At 37.3% G+C, this 14,457-nt stretch overlaps 1 protein-coding gene across 1 annotated transcript; it reads left to right on the top strand.

The window, feature by feature from the left end:
- Positions 1–12,768: 12,768 nt before the first annotated feature.
- Positions 12,769–13,680, top strand: LOC131783070 (uncharacterized). Its single transcript, XM_059099820.2, has 3 exons — positions 12,769–12,883; positions 13,139–13,335; positions 13,435–13,680. The coding sequence occupies exons 1-3, from the start codon at positions 12,769–12,771 to the stop codon at positions 13,678–13,680; spliced, it is 558 nt and encodes a 185-aa protein (XP_058955803.2).
- The last annotated feature ends 777 nt before the right edge of the window (positions 13,681–14,457 follow it).

Below are 14,457 nucleotides of genomic sequence, written 5' to 3'. Positions count from 1 at the left end.
GCTCTGATGGCGAAGCAAATCAGAAAAGAGGCAAGAGTGGCAAAGTTTCAAGATGAATATCCTAAGATTTCATTTTGGGAACCTTGGGTATGGATTATTCCTTTTAAAATCACAGGCGAAAAAGCTTATATTATAGAGTTTGAACCTAAATCTGATATGAATTCTTTTGAAATTCATGGCAAGGTCAGATATTTCATTACCTCAAATTGACTGAAATTAGTTGTATGTTGAATTCTTGTATGCCACATTGTAAATATCATTGTCGACATGATGCTCTAACATTGATTGCATCTACCCTTCCATGCATGGCTTATCAAACTACAATGTTTTGCCATGTGATGTCACTAGACTTCAAGAAAAAATGGACAAACCTGCAAGATTTGGCTGAATTACCCATGATCTACCCCCTCAACTACATTGGAGTTAATGTCTATTTAGTTACTGGAAACTCATTCTAAAGGACATCATAATTTCTATTAGTTCAGCCTATTGTGAGCATGCCGGTTGTCAAGTGAAGTTGATTGTGCTAGTGTTCATAATTTTCCCTCCTCTGACGTCTTGTTCTTCGTAATATTCAGTAGAGTAGTTTGGTGGTTATTGGCATGTCGTCAATATGAGCATTCACTTATCGCAAGGACAGGCAGAGTTTGTATGCTTGGCATGTAAGGGTCATAACTTTTTGGTGATTGGCCAAGGGGGAACTAAAAAGTCTACTGTTGTCAGGGAAATCATAAGCGGTCTTCAAGCAGCTGGAAAAAAGGTTTCTGTGGTATGTTTCAGTGGTACAGCTGTATAGCATGCACAGTGTACAATCCTGGTGTCACCTCTACTGTGCATTCCTATGATTGATTAAGAATTGCAGATCTGTTATGGGGACAGCTGGTAGAACGATCCATAGCAATAGCGCTATCATTGAACATGTCAAAAAAGGCCAATGTCTTGATTTGGGATGAAGCCAGCTCATCAAGTCAGCGAATGCTTAAATTGGTTAATGTAATACACCATTGTCTAAGTGACATTCATCATAATCATCCTTTTGGGGAAGGCAAATCATTGGAGTTTCACTAGTTACGCCCAGTTCTGGTTGGTTATGATGAAGGTATGTTCATGTTCCATTTGCTGATCTATCAAAGCGCCATAACGCACTGCTTCATACTGATTACTGTTCTTTGACTAGAAGAACAGATGCTTCTAAAAGATGATGTTGCTCCCCTCAGATGATGCTTGTAAAAGAAAGGTAGCTATGACATAAAATAATACGTTTGTAACGGTTCTATCATTCATATAAATATAAATTTAGGAATTAAAATTAAAGGCCATGTTCACAACTTCAATACAAAACCTGCATTAAGATCCTTGGTAAAAGTATTTGGAACACTTTTTCCACTTGATTTTCAGGAAATTGTCGACAACATAAGAAAAATACACTGTTGTAAGTAGCAAAATGGATGCAGCATTGGGAAGAGTTTGTATGAGGTTGTCCTCAGTGTCCAGACAGTGTTCCCAAATATCAGGTACACATACTCGGTTTATAGAAAATCCTGTCTTTCTCTTATCAGTCTTTTCCTGCTTGAAACTTAAATTTAGCAAGGAAGATGATGTAATGTAAATTTGAAAGTAGCTGGTGCTTGCTTGAATGCCCTAAGGGCATAGGTTTCAGGAAGTATGCAGTGGTGCACTCCTAAAAAGTTTTAACAAATGTGGCTGGAGATAATGTGATGATTGATAATATGAAATATTTCCTTAAAGAGAGGTCAAGGGCATCTATGTAGTACAGTCTAATCAAGCAATAACTCCTATTCCCCAAATTTAAGATATTCATAAAAAGGTGAGTGGTGTTTCAGAGTTATTCTACTCGTTGTTGTGTACAGTTATTATCTGCATGGTTATCTAAGTATGGATAATTTTTAAACAGAGAAGGATATTTCAAAAAGTATATTTTCGGTATATACAAGCAACAAGTAGGGTCAGTTATTGAGGTTAGTCCAACACTGCTTTTTCTGCTGTTAACTGTTTGTCCAAACTGAATCTAATTTTGAGTTGACTGTTGCTGATTGTATGTCGGATTATTGTTTTGACCATTGCAAGATCTTACTTGACAAAAGTGGTTTTCTACACAATCCTGATTGACAATGGCTGGCCTAATGCATGAGTATGGGAAATAATGCAGTTTTACTTGCACCAGGGCATGGAAGCCAAGGCACATTGACTGTAGATCAAGCCACAATTTACTGAAGATAAAAGATGAATTGTGATCTGTGCTCTTCTCTCTCCAATCCAACATGAAAGAATAAAAACTGTTCAACTTTTTCAGCCTAATGTCACTGATGTTTGTTAGTGGACATTTCAAGTTGAACAAGTTGACTATTTCTGCAGTGTGCTGAAGGAGTTGATGTGCAGAGAGAATGGGGGCTCCATTGTCAAGCTCTTGGTCTTCCATGGAAGCTATAATGTGATCTCAATTACTCTGCAAAAAAAGAAAAAAGGGATAATTGAATTTCAGCAACTTAACTAACTATACGAGGAAATGAGATATGTGGCTGAAAATAAATAGCATTTATCACCAGTATTTTGACTGTGGCCTTGTTTCAGGAGATGGGGAGTAAAAAAAAAAAAAAACATTGATCAGTGAATAGTTCACTGGTAGGAAACCAGTGACCTATAAAATACCTTAATAATCCTAACCGGCATCATGAAAAGCATTTTTTTTTGTCTAGAACATCTGCTCCCAAGTGATTTCTCATCCTTGTAGCAGGATCCAGCTCAATGTGGCTTAGTGTAAGCTTTTCTTGTAGTAGAAGGGAAAAATGGGACTGATCCCAATGAAAAGCATCTTTCCACTGCCTCCAGACCACACTTTTGCCTTTGATATTCGAGTACCTTGATTTCTTTGATTTCTTGCTTTCCTCTTGTAATTATGTTATAAAATTCAATAAATGTATTGTTAAGTGTTGGTTTAATGCCATAACATCAGACAGGGAAAAGTACATGTACATTTACAAACTTAAGGTGAATCATAGAGGGAACATCCAATTGGGTAAATTTATGGATTTATGTTAATTATCGCCAATGGAGAGTAGCATTATACCTTGCAATCCATGATGAACATCATAGGACCTGTGTATAGATTTCTTGTCATAAAGTTGCTGGCTACAGGGTCTTTGTCAAAATGCAAGTTGATAAACTGGTGATTGCAATCAGCACCATCAAGGATACACCATGATATGCTATTTAAAGAAGACTTTGGAGTTAATCAGTGGCATGGTATCTATGTGACTTTTGACTGAGTTATATATTATGCTTCTGTATTCCTTTTTTTTTAGGTTGTGAATGCTGTAATGTCACTACATGCGTGATCTTCATTAGGAAATACGCTGTAAATGGTATGAATAGTTATGCCTACTAGACATCTACTGACATCTATTATTGTTATCTTTTTTTGTACTCTACTTGTACTTGTTGATGAAAGTTAAGTAAGCTCTAATAGAATATGGTTTAAGTAGGAAATTTTGATACACTACTGTTTATCAATACAATCCTCTAGTTTGGAACATTTTTTAGAGGAAAAATCTTTGGGTATCCATGTCAAAGGCATACATATTGACAATAGTAAATCTCACCATGTAATTTTTTTTCTCACATCTGTTCAATTACCTGGTGGTAACTAACTTAAGAAAGGGCACATTGTACAAATTGTTAATTACTTGAGTCCTGTTTCTGTCATCTTCTGTACTCCCTTCCAAAACTGTAAATAGATGTCTCTCAGGGAGAAGTGCCCTGAAGGAAATTGGGCTATTGCAAATCGAAATCCGCAACCACTCAGGAAAATGAACTGCAGCACGCGTGTGGCAAGTGAAGGCTTAGCATTACCTGTAAGGTTAACAGATACATTTTACACTCTGCAGTTACAAAGTTAGGATAGAAAGATATTTTGTTTACTTGGATAATGGTGAAAAGGTTTTGTGGTCATAACAGTATACAAATCTCACCCATTAGTTTCTCCATGTGATCATGGGCTTATCCCAACTCCACAAACACAGCAAATTTGTGTTTTCCATTTCTCACTACCATCTCAAGATTTTTCCTGAAAATTTTATAGAAATGTATGTAAGGACTTATAACTAGCTCCAATGCACAGCAACAAAATGGGTTTATGAATCTTGCAACTCAAAGTGCATTTTTCCTAAGGTATAATAAAAAACCATCACAACTGTTATTTGAGATTTGCCTTCCTTATAATAGAGCATTTTCAAAAATCTACCAGCCTCATAATGTACCTGAATTTTCATCTCATAAATTACAAATCCTCCTCAGTAGTCTTCCTCTTTGAGGTTTCTTGCTTTTGCCTCCATCAAGCACCATTCAAATATCTCAGCATTCCACCCATCTTATTGTTGTACTCTGTTTTTGCACATCTTTGAAATGAAAACAGGGAAAAATGTGTTAGACTTCCCACTTTCCTGATTGTCTTGTTACTTGGCAACTTGATGAACTGCCTTAATGGGTCAAGAACATGTGGGTTCTTAGTGTATAAATCTATATACAAGCGGATAATCCTGTAATCAAGCCAAAAAGAATTTCAAGTAAAAGAAAAAACATTGAATAATATTACTTAATATCATTAATAATGATCTTTCATTTTTTGGTGTTGCTTTTGTGTGAAGCAAGTTTATATGTTAAAAAAGGTATAGGTTGGATGTTAGTCAGTATTCTTTATTGTTTTTTGGTTTTGATTTCTGCTTCAAGGGACTGTTGTGGTTGTCTTATTTCCTTTGGAGTGTTGATAACTTGAGGCTCAAGTCCATGTAACTTTAAATTACTCCTCACCCTTTTGAGGATGCATCAAAAGTAAAGAGAAGAGGGAAATTTCTTAGGATGCCACCTGTGACCATTCTTGCCAACACTTTGAATATTGTTTTGTTGTTCCTGGAGGCATTCCATTTCTTTAGGAATATTTTCTTTTTTCATGGCCCAGAACATTGAATCAAGGTCTGCACTGTTCTCTTCATCGACCACCAGGGCCTCACTGTGATATTTGTTGTGCCAATATCTCTCCTTCTCCTCTGCATGTTTTCTTCTCACCTGTTCCTGAGCAACTTGGTCCACCAATTCCTCTCGAGACACGAACCGTTTGTTGCATTTGGGAGGAATGACCTGCCTGTTAGCAATTTGTTCTTGGCACTGTCTGTTGAGACTATAGAGCCTGCTACAATTAAGGTATTGTCTAGCCGCCCTATACTTGCAGATTACTAGACAAAGGTCAGAAAACACTCTCGTTTATGGCTCCTTGGAACAATCTTTAAGGTCCTGACGCTGACCTGTTGTGTTTGGGAATAGGGTAACAACTGCTTTGCCCTTTTCCAGAACAAATCTAAGGCAGATGGGTAGGTTTTCCAACCATTGTAATAGGCAGGAGATTTGCCCTGTAGTTGTGCTGCCAGAATTTTTCAAAACATGCTTCAAATCAACGACAGAACCATGAGATTTAATGGTGTAGCTTGCCTGAAAAGATCGAGACAACTTCATGGACAATTCCAGGGTCAGGTGCTGAGAATTGAAGTCCATTTTTTTACATCTAGGAAAAATGTAATGTCCTTGGGCGACACGTTCCCCTGTCCAGGTTTGGAAAATTGAAATGTTTTCTAGAGTGAAGCCAAACAATTTTCTGATTCCATCTTTGGACCTTTTAATATTTAAGTATGCAGCCTTGTCATTGTTTTGTGGTCCATGTTTCACGTGCTTGACTCTTTCACCCCAGATATCTGTTATAATTGCACCCAACGTAATTTTTGAAAACGAAGTTAACAATTTGCTTGTTCACGTCCTTAGCAAAAGGTAAGGCTCCCTTGAGCATATTCGTAATTTGAAATGAACCCGCCACGAAGAAAAATTATGTATTTTAAATTGAGTTCCGGATACTGAAATAAACCACACATGTTGACATTCAATTTGTGTACCAAGGAAAGCTTTTGGATTTCAACTCACCAAATTTCCAATGGTGCAAACTTGAAACTTTGCCACTCTGGATCAATATCAGTACCTGGGCAACTGCCCACCTAACCCTCCCCTGACTCAACAACAGTCCAGTGACAAAAAGTTAAAGTTAATGTTGGGTTATGATATTGATCCACCACTCCTAACTCTTTTCTGATTTGCCTCATGGTCAATTTCACCATACACCTTCCTCTTGTGTGGCATTTCTGCAAAAATAATCCAAGCTTAGGTTCTCCCAGCAAATCTGGCTTCAAATTTTTTCTGTTGTTCATCTGTTTTAATTTCACCTCGCTGTGTGATTGGTTGATCAGGACAATAGATTGAGGGGAGGTGTTTCTGTGGGGATGGGGCAAGTATTAAACATCAATTGACCTTACCACTCTTCTCTTCCACAGTGGTGTTCTGCCTGCTTGTTCAAAGCATAGCTAGAAAGAAACGAACTTGGTATTGCAGGCAGAAAATGTTTGTTTCCTGCAAAGTGCGCGGGCATTTTTGGTGTTGAGACATGTCCCAGGGTGCAATGATCTTAGATCATGATGTGATCAGGGACGTTTTTTTAGAGAGCAGAGATTTTTGAGTTGTGTTTTCCTAGTGATTTGAGGTTTCACTTTGTGAGGATTAAACCTTTAATTCAGAACTAAAGCGAGTTATTTGGTGTCTCTGGAAACGGAAGCAAATTTCCGTTTCCAGAGACACCAAATAACTCGCTTTAGTTTTGAATTTAAGGTTTAATCCTCACAAAGTGAAACCTCAAATCACTAGGAAAACACAACTCAAAAATCTCTGCTCTCTAAAAAAACGTCCCTGATACGTATTTTTACGAGGTACGTAACTGGAACCGAGGCTCACAATTTCAAAACGAGGTTATCAGTCATGCAACTCCAAAAAAGAAAAAACAGTCACAACAATAAAATGCTGATCAGAAGGATTTTTGGGGTCCAGGCCACCATCCTCCATGTGGACAACAGTCGATTTCTGAGTGTGCAGCTGAGTGAATAACAGTGATGGAATAACAGTGATGGGAAAGCAAGCTTAAAACAGCAGAAATCACCAGAAACTACAATGCACACACAGGATATGAGTAAGTTTTATTGATTTTTCTTGTAGAATGTTCTTATATGGAAATATTTATTGTTGTAAATCAACCACATCTTGTTCCTCATACTATGCCTTATAATATGTTCAAATTTTCAACTGTCCCTCTTGTAACTTAACACCAAGTCACACAAAGCATGACGTGTTCATGAATTGAACATTAGCTTTTTCTTGATGTGCAAACAAACATGCAAGGTTTCCAAAATTCATCACTAGAGAGAAAACTAGTTATAATCTAAATAAAATTAAAAAGGGATCTGTTAATAAAAGTTTGCTAAAAATGTTTCATACGAATACGAGGTAAAATATAGTTACAGCTGTGGGAATGGAGTGACCTTCCCCTCTGCATGGGAAGTAGGTCACATAGACAATGATCACAGTCTTCAGTGATCTAATCCCATAACAAATTATTTCTGGCATGAAGAATATCTTTAATGGGTGTAAAATTCCATAAATAACAATATTTGTGGACATGTTTACAGAACTTATCAATTTGGCTAAGGTATTTACATTCTAATGTGCTCTCCCAAACTCCGATTGCCTTAAGCCATTAAAAAGAGCCATTAATCCCTCCTGCAAGTGACCATAAAATTTACAAACCCTTATTATGTATAGCCAAGAACTGGCTTTACATTGCAGAAGATCAAAATGAGTGTCCCAGTTACAGGGGTCTTGATTGAAGGTTACACCTAACAATTTAAGTGCAGGCTTCATTACAATTGAGGGTAATGCATCAGGCACCTGTTTGGTTGTTCTCCCTCTTAATACCATTTCTGAGGTCTTGCTTCGGTTAAGTTTCATCCTGTTGTTACAGGCCTATTGTTGGATATTTCCCACCTCTTGCATTGCAGTAAAATTGCCTCAATTCCTCAATTAAACCACTCTCCACCAACAGAACTGACCTTCCCCAGATTTCCTTTATCTGCAATAGATACATTTGTTATTTCTGATAACCTGAATGATGCCAAAAAAGCAATCCTTCAGACTCTTGAAGTTGATGAGAATTCTAATAACAGCATTGAATCTGCCACAAGAGAGCAATAAAATTCTGATTTCAGGAAGAATGAGTGTAAATATAGATTCACAGCTTCAAGATTCCAGCTAGTGAAAAAAGGCGAAGAAACCATCACAAGTTTCCTGCTAAGCTCACTGACACAAGGTCATTCTCTTCCAGACATGTTGAGCATGGACTGAAATATACACCAATTTCACTAAAAGAATACAAAAAATAATTTTAACCAGAAAGACTCCGGGTAAGGTTCTCAAGTGTGATCAAGTCATTTCACAACATTTGCCAATTCTTGCTGGCTCCCCTGATGCAAGAGTTGTTGATTTTGGATGTGAGCAACACTTTGGACTTGCATAGGTTAAATGTTCAGAGATCAAATACCATGTTACCCCTTTGGAGGCTTGAGAAGACCCTTATTCTGCTGTGAAGCTGTCAATGGACAATGCAAACTCAAAAGAGATGGGTGTAACTAGAGCATCCTGGTGCGATTTCATTGTATACACCAAGAAAGGAATCTCTGTGGAAAGGATTGCCTTTGACCCTGCATACTGGATACAAAAGCTTGCATCATATTTGGTCCAACAAAACCAAACAGGCAATCCAACTAGGCTACGCAAATCGTATAATCTATTTCAATATATTATTATTCGATCTAAAGAAAAGAACAAGATACATTTGAGAAATTGAACAGGATCCATCGATTCATAAACACACGAGTAAAACTATTAGATAGAATTACAGCACTGAGAACTTACTTCTATGACAATGTCTAGTAGGATTGTTTCACGGTGTATAGCTACGTACAGGTCAGCAACAGATGAAACAGGTCAGGGTATAACAGAACATGGGTCAGCAAGACAGGTTAGCAGAACTTGTACGTATCTTCGAATCTTAAGTATCTGAACTGAAAACTGAACTATTCACGTGGCTTAATTACATAAGCTAGTGTCAAGCAAAATCAATCAGGAAAATCAAGTTAATAATTCATTATATTGACGAAACAATATTATTTTCCCCATTTTAGAATGCATTCATCAAAGGCTGTGTAAATGCCAGCTTTTTAGGTTTCCACTCTTGTTTCACCTATTCTATTGGGTGATCTTCACTTGATATTTGTAAATTTCTCAAGAGTCACCAGATAACTTGATTTCATTTCTTTATTCTAGCATAAGACTCTACAAGATCTCAACAGAACTAACCACGTGACTCTCAATCAATGTCTTATTGTCAATTGTTCATGCTGTATCTAGCCTCTAGTGATCATGTGTAATTGTAACATAACACAACATTCACCACTTTCATTTTGAATTTATTTCGCTTCATTTCTTGTCAATGAATACAAGACAATAAAAAATAAGAGTCAACCTGAGTTGAAAATCTTAAACAAAAGATAAATTTAAATTGCAATACAAATTTTTGATTGGAAGGTCAACTTCCCTCCTTGTTTTCTTCTCATCTATTTTATTTTCTGGGGGCTACTTTCTAGTTTTCACCATTTATGAAAGGCTGCTGCCTACAATATTAATCATTTTGAAAATAGAATACAATTTAATTATTGCCTTTATTTTTTCCAAGCTGCATTATTAAAATATGTCCTGTTTCAGGATGTTTTGTTATCTTTTGTTATGTCTGGTACGTATTCTATAAACCAAATTGGAACTTGTCTTGGAGGACCAGTCAGATAGTTTCTTTCTAGCAGGGACGAGGCATTTCAGTCTGTGGGCTGTTCAGGTATGTAGGCATCACAGAGAAAACTAAAGGTTCATCATGCACTTATGATAAGATCTTGAAAATTGCAAAGTATCACAAACACACACCACATTTGATTTACTATTCCAAACTTAGTGGGATAATACCCTCAAATATTAAAAAGTTCTTTACTTTGTTTATGGCCCTTTCCACATGTATTCGCAAGCCAACAATTTCTAGTGTTTTGATAACAAATTCACCTGACATCTGGTCAGACATTCCAAGGAGAGGAGGGCTGTTAAGGGACACTCCAAGGTAGGAGAACATCTTCGATTGAAAAACCCTTGTCAGCCATTACAGAGTCTCCCTGTTCAAAGGGTAGTTTAAAAAAACTGCTGCGTTCAACCATTTCTCTATCAGATCTACTGCCAGTGCATAATTGTCTTATAAATGTTATTGACCCTTTAGGAGAAATACTCATCAGTGCTTTTAGGGTGGTATGGTTCTTGTAAGAGCCAAATAACTCACTGTTTAATAGAAGACTGCTAGGCATCTGACAGCACACCTCGGTGCAATTGATTATTACCCTTGTACTGGGATACTTTTCTTTGAAAGCTTCAGGCATCAATTAATCTACTACTTTCCTGGAAATTTTAAAAAAGTGTGCAAGATGAATTTCAGCAAATCCTTGCCTCAGTCTGCACATTACCAGGAAAAATTCTTCTGATGGTGTTAAAGTCCTTGGCCTTCCTTGCCTTACTGAATTACCAGCAGCAGCCTTTTGTGAGTCATCTTGGCTAGACAACCAGTATTTAATATTTTTCCATCGACACCAGGATCTAAATATTCATACAGAGCCATCATTGTTTGAACATTTGGAAACCCAGTATAAAATGTCAACAAAGAGTCATCTGTTTTGATGTTGTCAAATAAAAACACAATCATGCTTCTCTTTTCTCAAGAGGAGCAATGTTTCCATTTAGGGATAACACCTTGCTCTCTAACTTTTTGTTAATTTCAATAGTTGAGGCTAAAAGTTTCTACAGTAGTCGTGCAATTTCCAGATTTTCTTTGGACTGCTTATCAAAACTTGTTGAAGATTGCAGTTCTTCAATTTCCAGTGCAAGATGTGAATTGGATGAGCTTCCTGATGTCTCCAAAATTTTGCTCAAACTGGCAGTTTCTGCAACAAGTCTGGATTGGGTCACTCTTACAAAAATAAAAACCCACAATGTTAAACTGGTTGAAAAATGCCTAAAGGGAATCACCCCAAGTTATTTCTTGAAATATTTTCAAATTAGAAGAAATAATAGTCATCATCACTTGAAGTTGTGAGCACTGTCATGGCTGCTGAAGCAGGTTTGAAGCTCCTTATCATTGTGCTATTAGCAATCAACTTGCCTTCTGAATGCGATGGAAGGGTCTAATTACCCAGGTTCAGTAGTAAACACTTTGCCGCAGCTTAATTATTCAAAATCAATTATTTTCTTAAAAAATTCTGGTCACTTAGCCCAGAATCTGCACTACATCATAAAACATTTGGAATTTTCAGAAGCTGTGGCGCAATAGGGGGTCGCAGAAATCACCATTCTGAAATATTAGGGACAGTTGACTGTATTTCGAATATTTGCATTGTCCACTCATGCTGATCGATAAGACCAACAAGGAAAATAATGCAAGCGGAAAAATGGCTCTGTACGCTGACTTCCATGAATATAAGTAAATAATCTTTGATACCAAGAATTGTTCCAAAATGTCTTGTGATTAATGCCCACTTGCTCAAACCAGACGCAGTCTCTGCCCTTTATGCTGAACTGCTAACAGGATTGATACTTGTTTTGTTTCTCAACCTGGCTGCACAAGGATGTTCTTACAACTGTGTTGTAAGGTTTTCAGTGACATTAATGAAAAAATCGTTGAGATGCTCTGCTTTCATTAAATCATCAGTTATTAGTTTGTTGTTGTTGTAATCCATAACTGGGACAAAGTTGGTAACTTTGTTTTTCCTTAGCGCCTGGTTTGTCAGTTCCAAAATTTTTTAGGATTAGTTGATTTGTTAAATTGATTATTCCAATAAGCTGCCTTGGCCTTCTTTAACAGATTTTTTACCTCATTTTTTTTTTCTGTGCTGACTCCATTTCACTGGATCTCCAGAGGCTTTGGCCTCATTTAAGAGGTTAAATCTTTAATTTGTTCATTCCTTTCCTAATGGAAAAGTCAATCCACGGGAGGGATTTAGATCCAATATTTGTTTTGCTGGATGGTAAATGGTGTTCTTATATAATGTTGTATAAGTAGTTCCAGATGAAGGGGCAATCATCTATATCATCAAACAAATTCACAAGATGCCAAGGAGCATGCTCAAAATCTGTATTAATTTGTTTTTTGTCCACTTGTTTATATTTCTTTGTTGAAATCACAAGTGGCTTGGGAGTACTTCTAACCACTTTAAAAACAACAAAAATCTAATAGTGGTCAGATATTCCTAATGCCGTGTTTACATTCAAACGTTTACTGTGGTTTAAATTGACCGAGGTCAAGTTAACTGAACGTAAGTAGATTAGTGCAGTGTTTATACTGCCTCAAATAACCAAAGTTAATCTGTCAACACTGCCAAAAATCGAATTGGCGGGAAATACAAGCTACGCAATTTTTAAAACATGGTCGGTATTAACAAGAAAGTGGTGGCTCTGATAGTCATTGCCTTTTTCTTTTTCATTCTTGAGAAACAAGCAGAAGCGTCTCAATTAAGGCAACTGCTAATACTACAACACCTCAAGAAAGTGAGGCGAAAATGGATGATTTTACTGCAACTTATGCAGTGAAATAGCAGGCGAGCGAGACGTGCTTGGTCCTGGCCAAGGAACCGAATCTGGTTTGAAAACCTACTAAACGGGTCTTTTGTCGAAGATTGGTGGAAGGAGAACTTCCGAATTACAAGATGTACCTTTGAGTTTATTGTCCGTGTGGCTGGTCCGGAGATGGCGAAGAAAGACACCAAACTGCGGCAATCTATCCCAGTGTACAAGCGAGTAGCGGTTGCATTATGGTGGCTAGCAACGGGCGACACATACCGATCTTCAGGACTACAATTCGGTATTGGACGGTGCACGGCCATGTTGATAAAACAGGATTTTTGCAATGCTATTGCTAAACATGCTTAAGAATTCATCAAATTTCCAGAAAGCGAACAAGAGGTACTACAAAGTATTAGATTGTTTACAAACAAGTCTCCATTTCCCCAAGTAGTCGGGGCTATTGACAGTTGTCATATTGCTTTGAAGACAGTGCCTGTGGACGAGCGAATTGATTACTTCAACTGAAAGCAAGATTATTCTGTTGTGATTCAAGGTGTTGCTGATGTGTCATTTCGATTTCTCGATATAAGTGCAGGCTATCCTGGTAGCATTCATGATGCGCGTGTTCTTCGTTTAAGCAATCTGCACAGGGAAATTGAACAAGGCAACTGGCTGAACAGGCCTACAAGACAAATTTCTGGTTCCGAAATTAGACCTTTGCTTGTTGGAGACTCAGCATATCCCTTATCTGTTTGGTTAATGAAGCCTTTTAATTAAACACGTACATTAAGTGAACGACAACTGCGGTTTAATCGTGCTCTCAGTCAAGCCCGTGTTGTTATTGAACAGGCCTACGGAATCTTGAAAGGGCGGTGGAGTTGCCTTTACAAGGCAATGGAAGAAAAGACAAGTATAGTGGCCATCACGATCTTGGCATGCTGTGTTCTTCACAATATTTGTATCGATGTGGGAGACCCTAGCCCCATAGACATATTGGGAGATGACGACGATGACATGGATCAAAGTTTAAATGGAGACGTATTGCCAATTGCATCTGATGTTAGAGACAAAATTATGGACTATTTACCAGCTTAGGAAAGTAGACAAAAATAGACCAGGGTCATTGATTTTTTTGCTTACTCATGTCATTTTCTTTATTTTCGTGAAAAACTAGCATTGTAGCTCAAGTTTGTACACATATACATGTAAATATTCCTTAAAATTTGAAAGTTAACAAAGTTCTCAACTGTTTTGTTTACAAATTATAGACACAGCGATTTTGAGCAATTATTTAAAAATATAAATTGATTGATTAAAGAGTATATGATTGAATACAATTATTCATAATTTTAAAATACCAGATGTTAACATCTCTGGTTTGATTTGTGATCACTAAAAGTTGATCAGCATGTATCCAAAAACGTTTTTTTATCCAAAATCTTTTCAACACGACATTCAGCTAATTAATAAATGATTTTGTATTAATGGATTCACTATTTCATGACAACAGAACACAACAATAAAAATACAAAAAATACTAAAAAGGGTGTTCATTCATTTCCTTTACTAACGTCCTTGAGGATGTTTCCGAGCATAGCAAGGGCAGCCATGGAAAACTTCTGCTGATCTTTCCTGTATTCTCTCTCGGCTTCAGCCACCCGCTCCATAAAAGCCTCGTCCCTTTCTTGTGAGCGTTCAAGAAATGATATCAAGGTTGGCTTGTCTACTCCTGATGATCCGGCTTTTCCCTTCTTTTTTGTGCCTTTTTTTGATGGCCTTTCTGCTGCATCAGTGGCGTGCTTTCTTGGTACCTTTTTTTCCACATCAGCCTCATGCCTCTTCAGTACCGGTGTGCTTGCCAAAGGCTTTTTA

This window comes from Pocillopora verrucosa, chromosome 8 (assembly GCF_036669915.1).
Source record: "Pocillopora verrucosa isolate sample1 chromosome 8, ASM3666991v2, whole genome shotgun sequence".
Taxonomy (NCBI): domain Eukaryota; kingdom Metazoa; phylum Cnidaria; class Anthozoa; order Scleractinia; family Pocilloporidae; genus Pocillopora; species Pocillopora verrucosa.
Note: the sequence above shows the minus strand (reverse complement) of the source record. Positions and strands in the feature narration are given on the sequence as shown.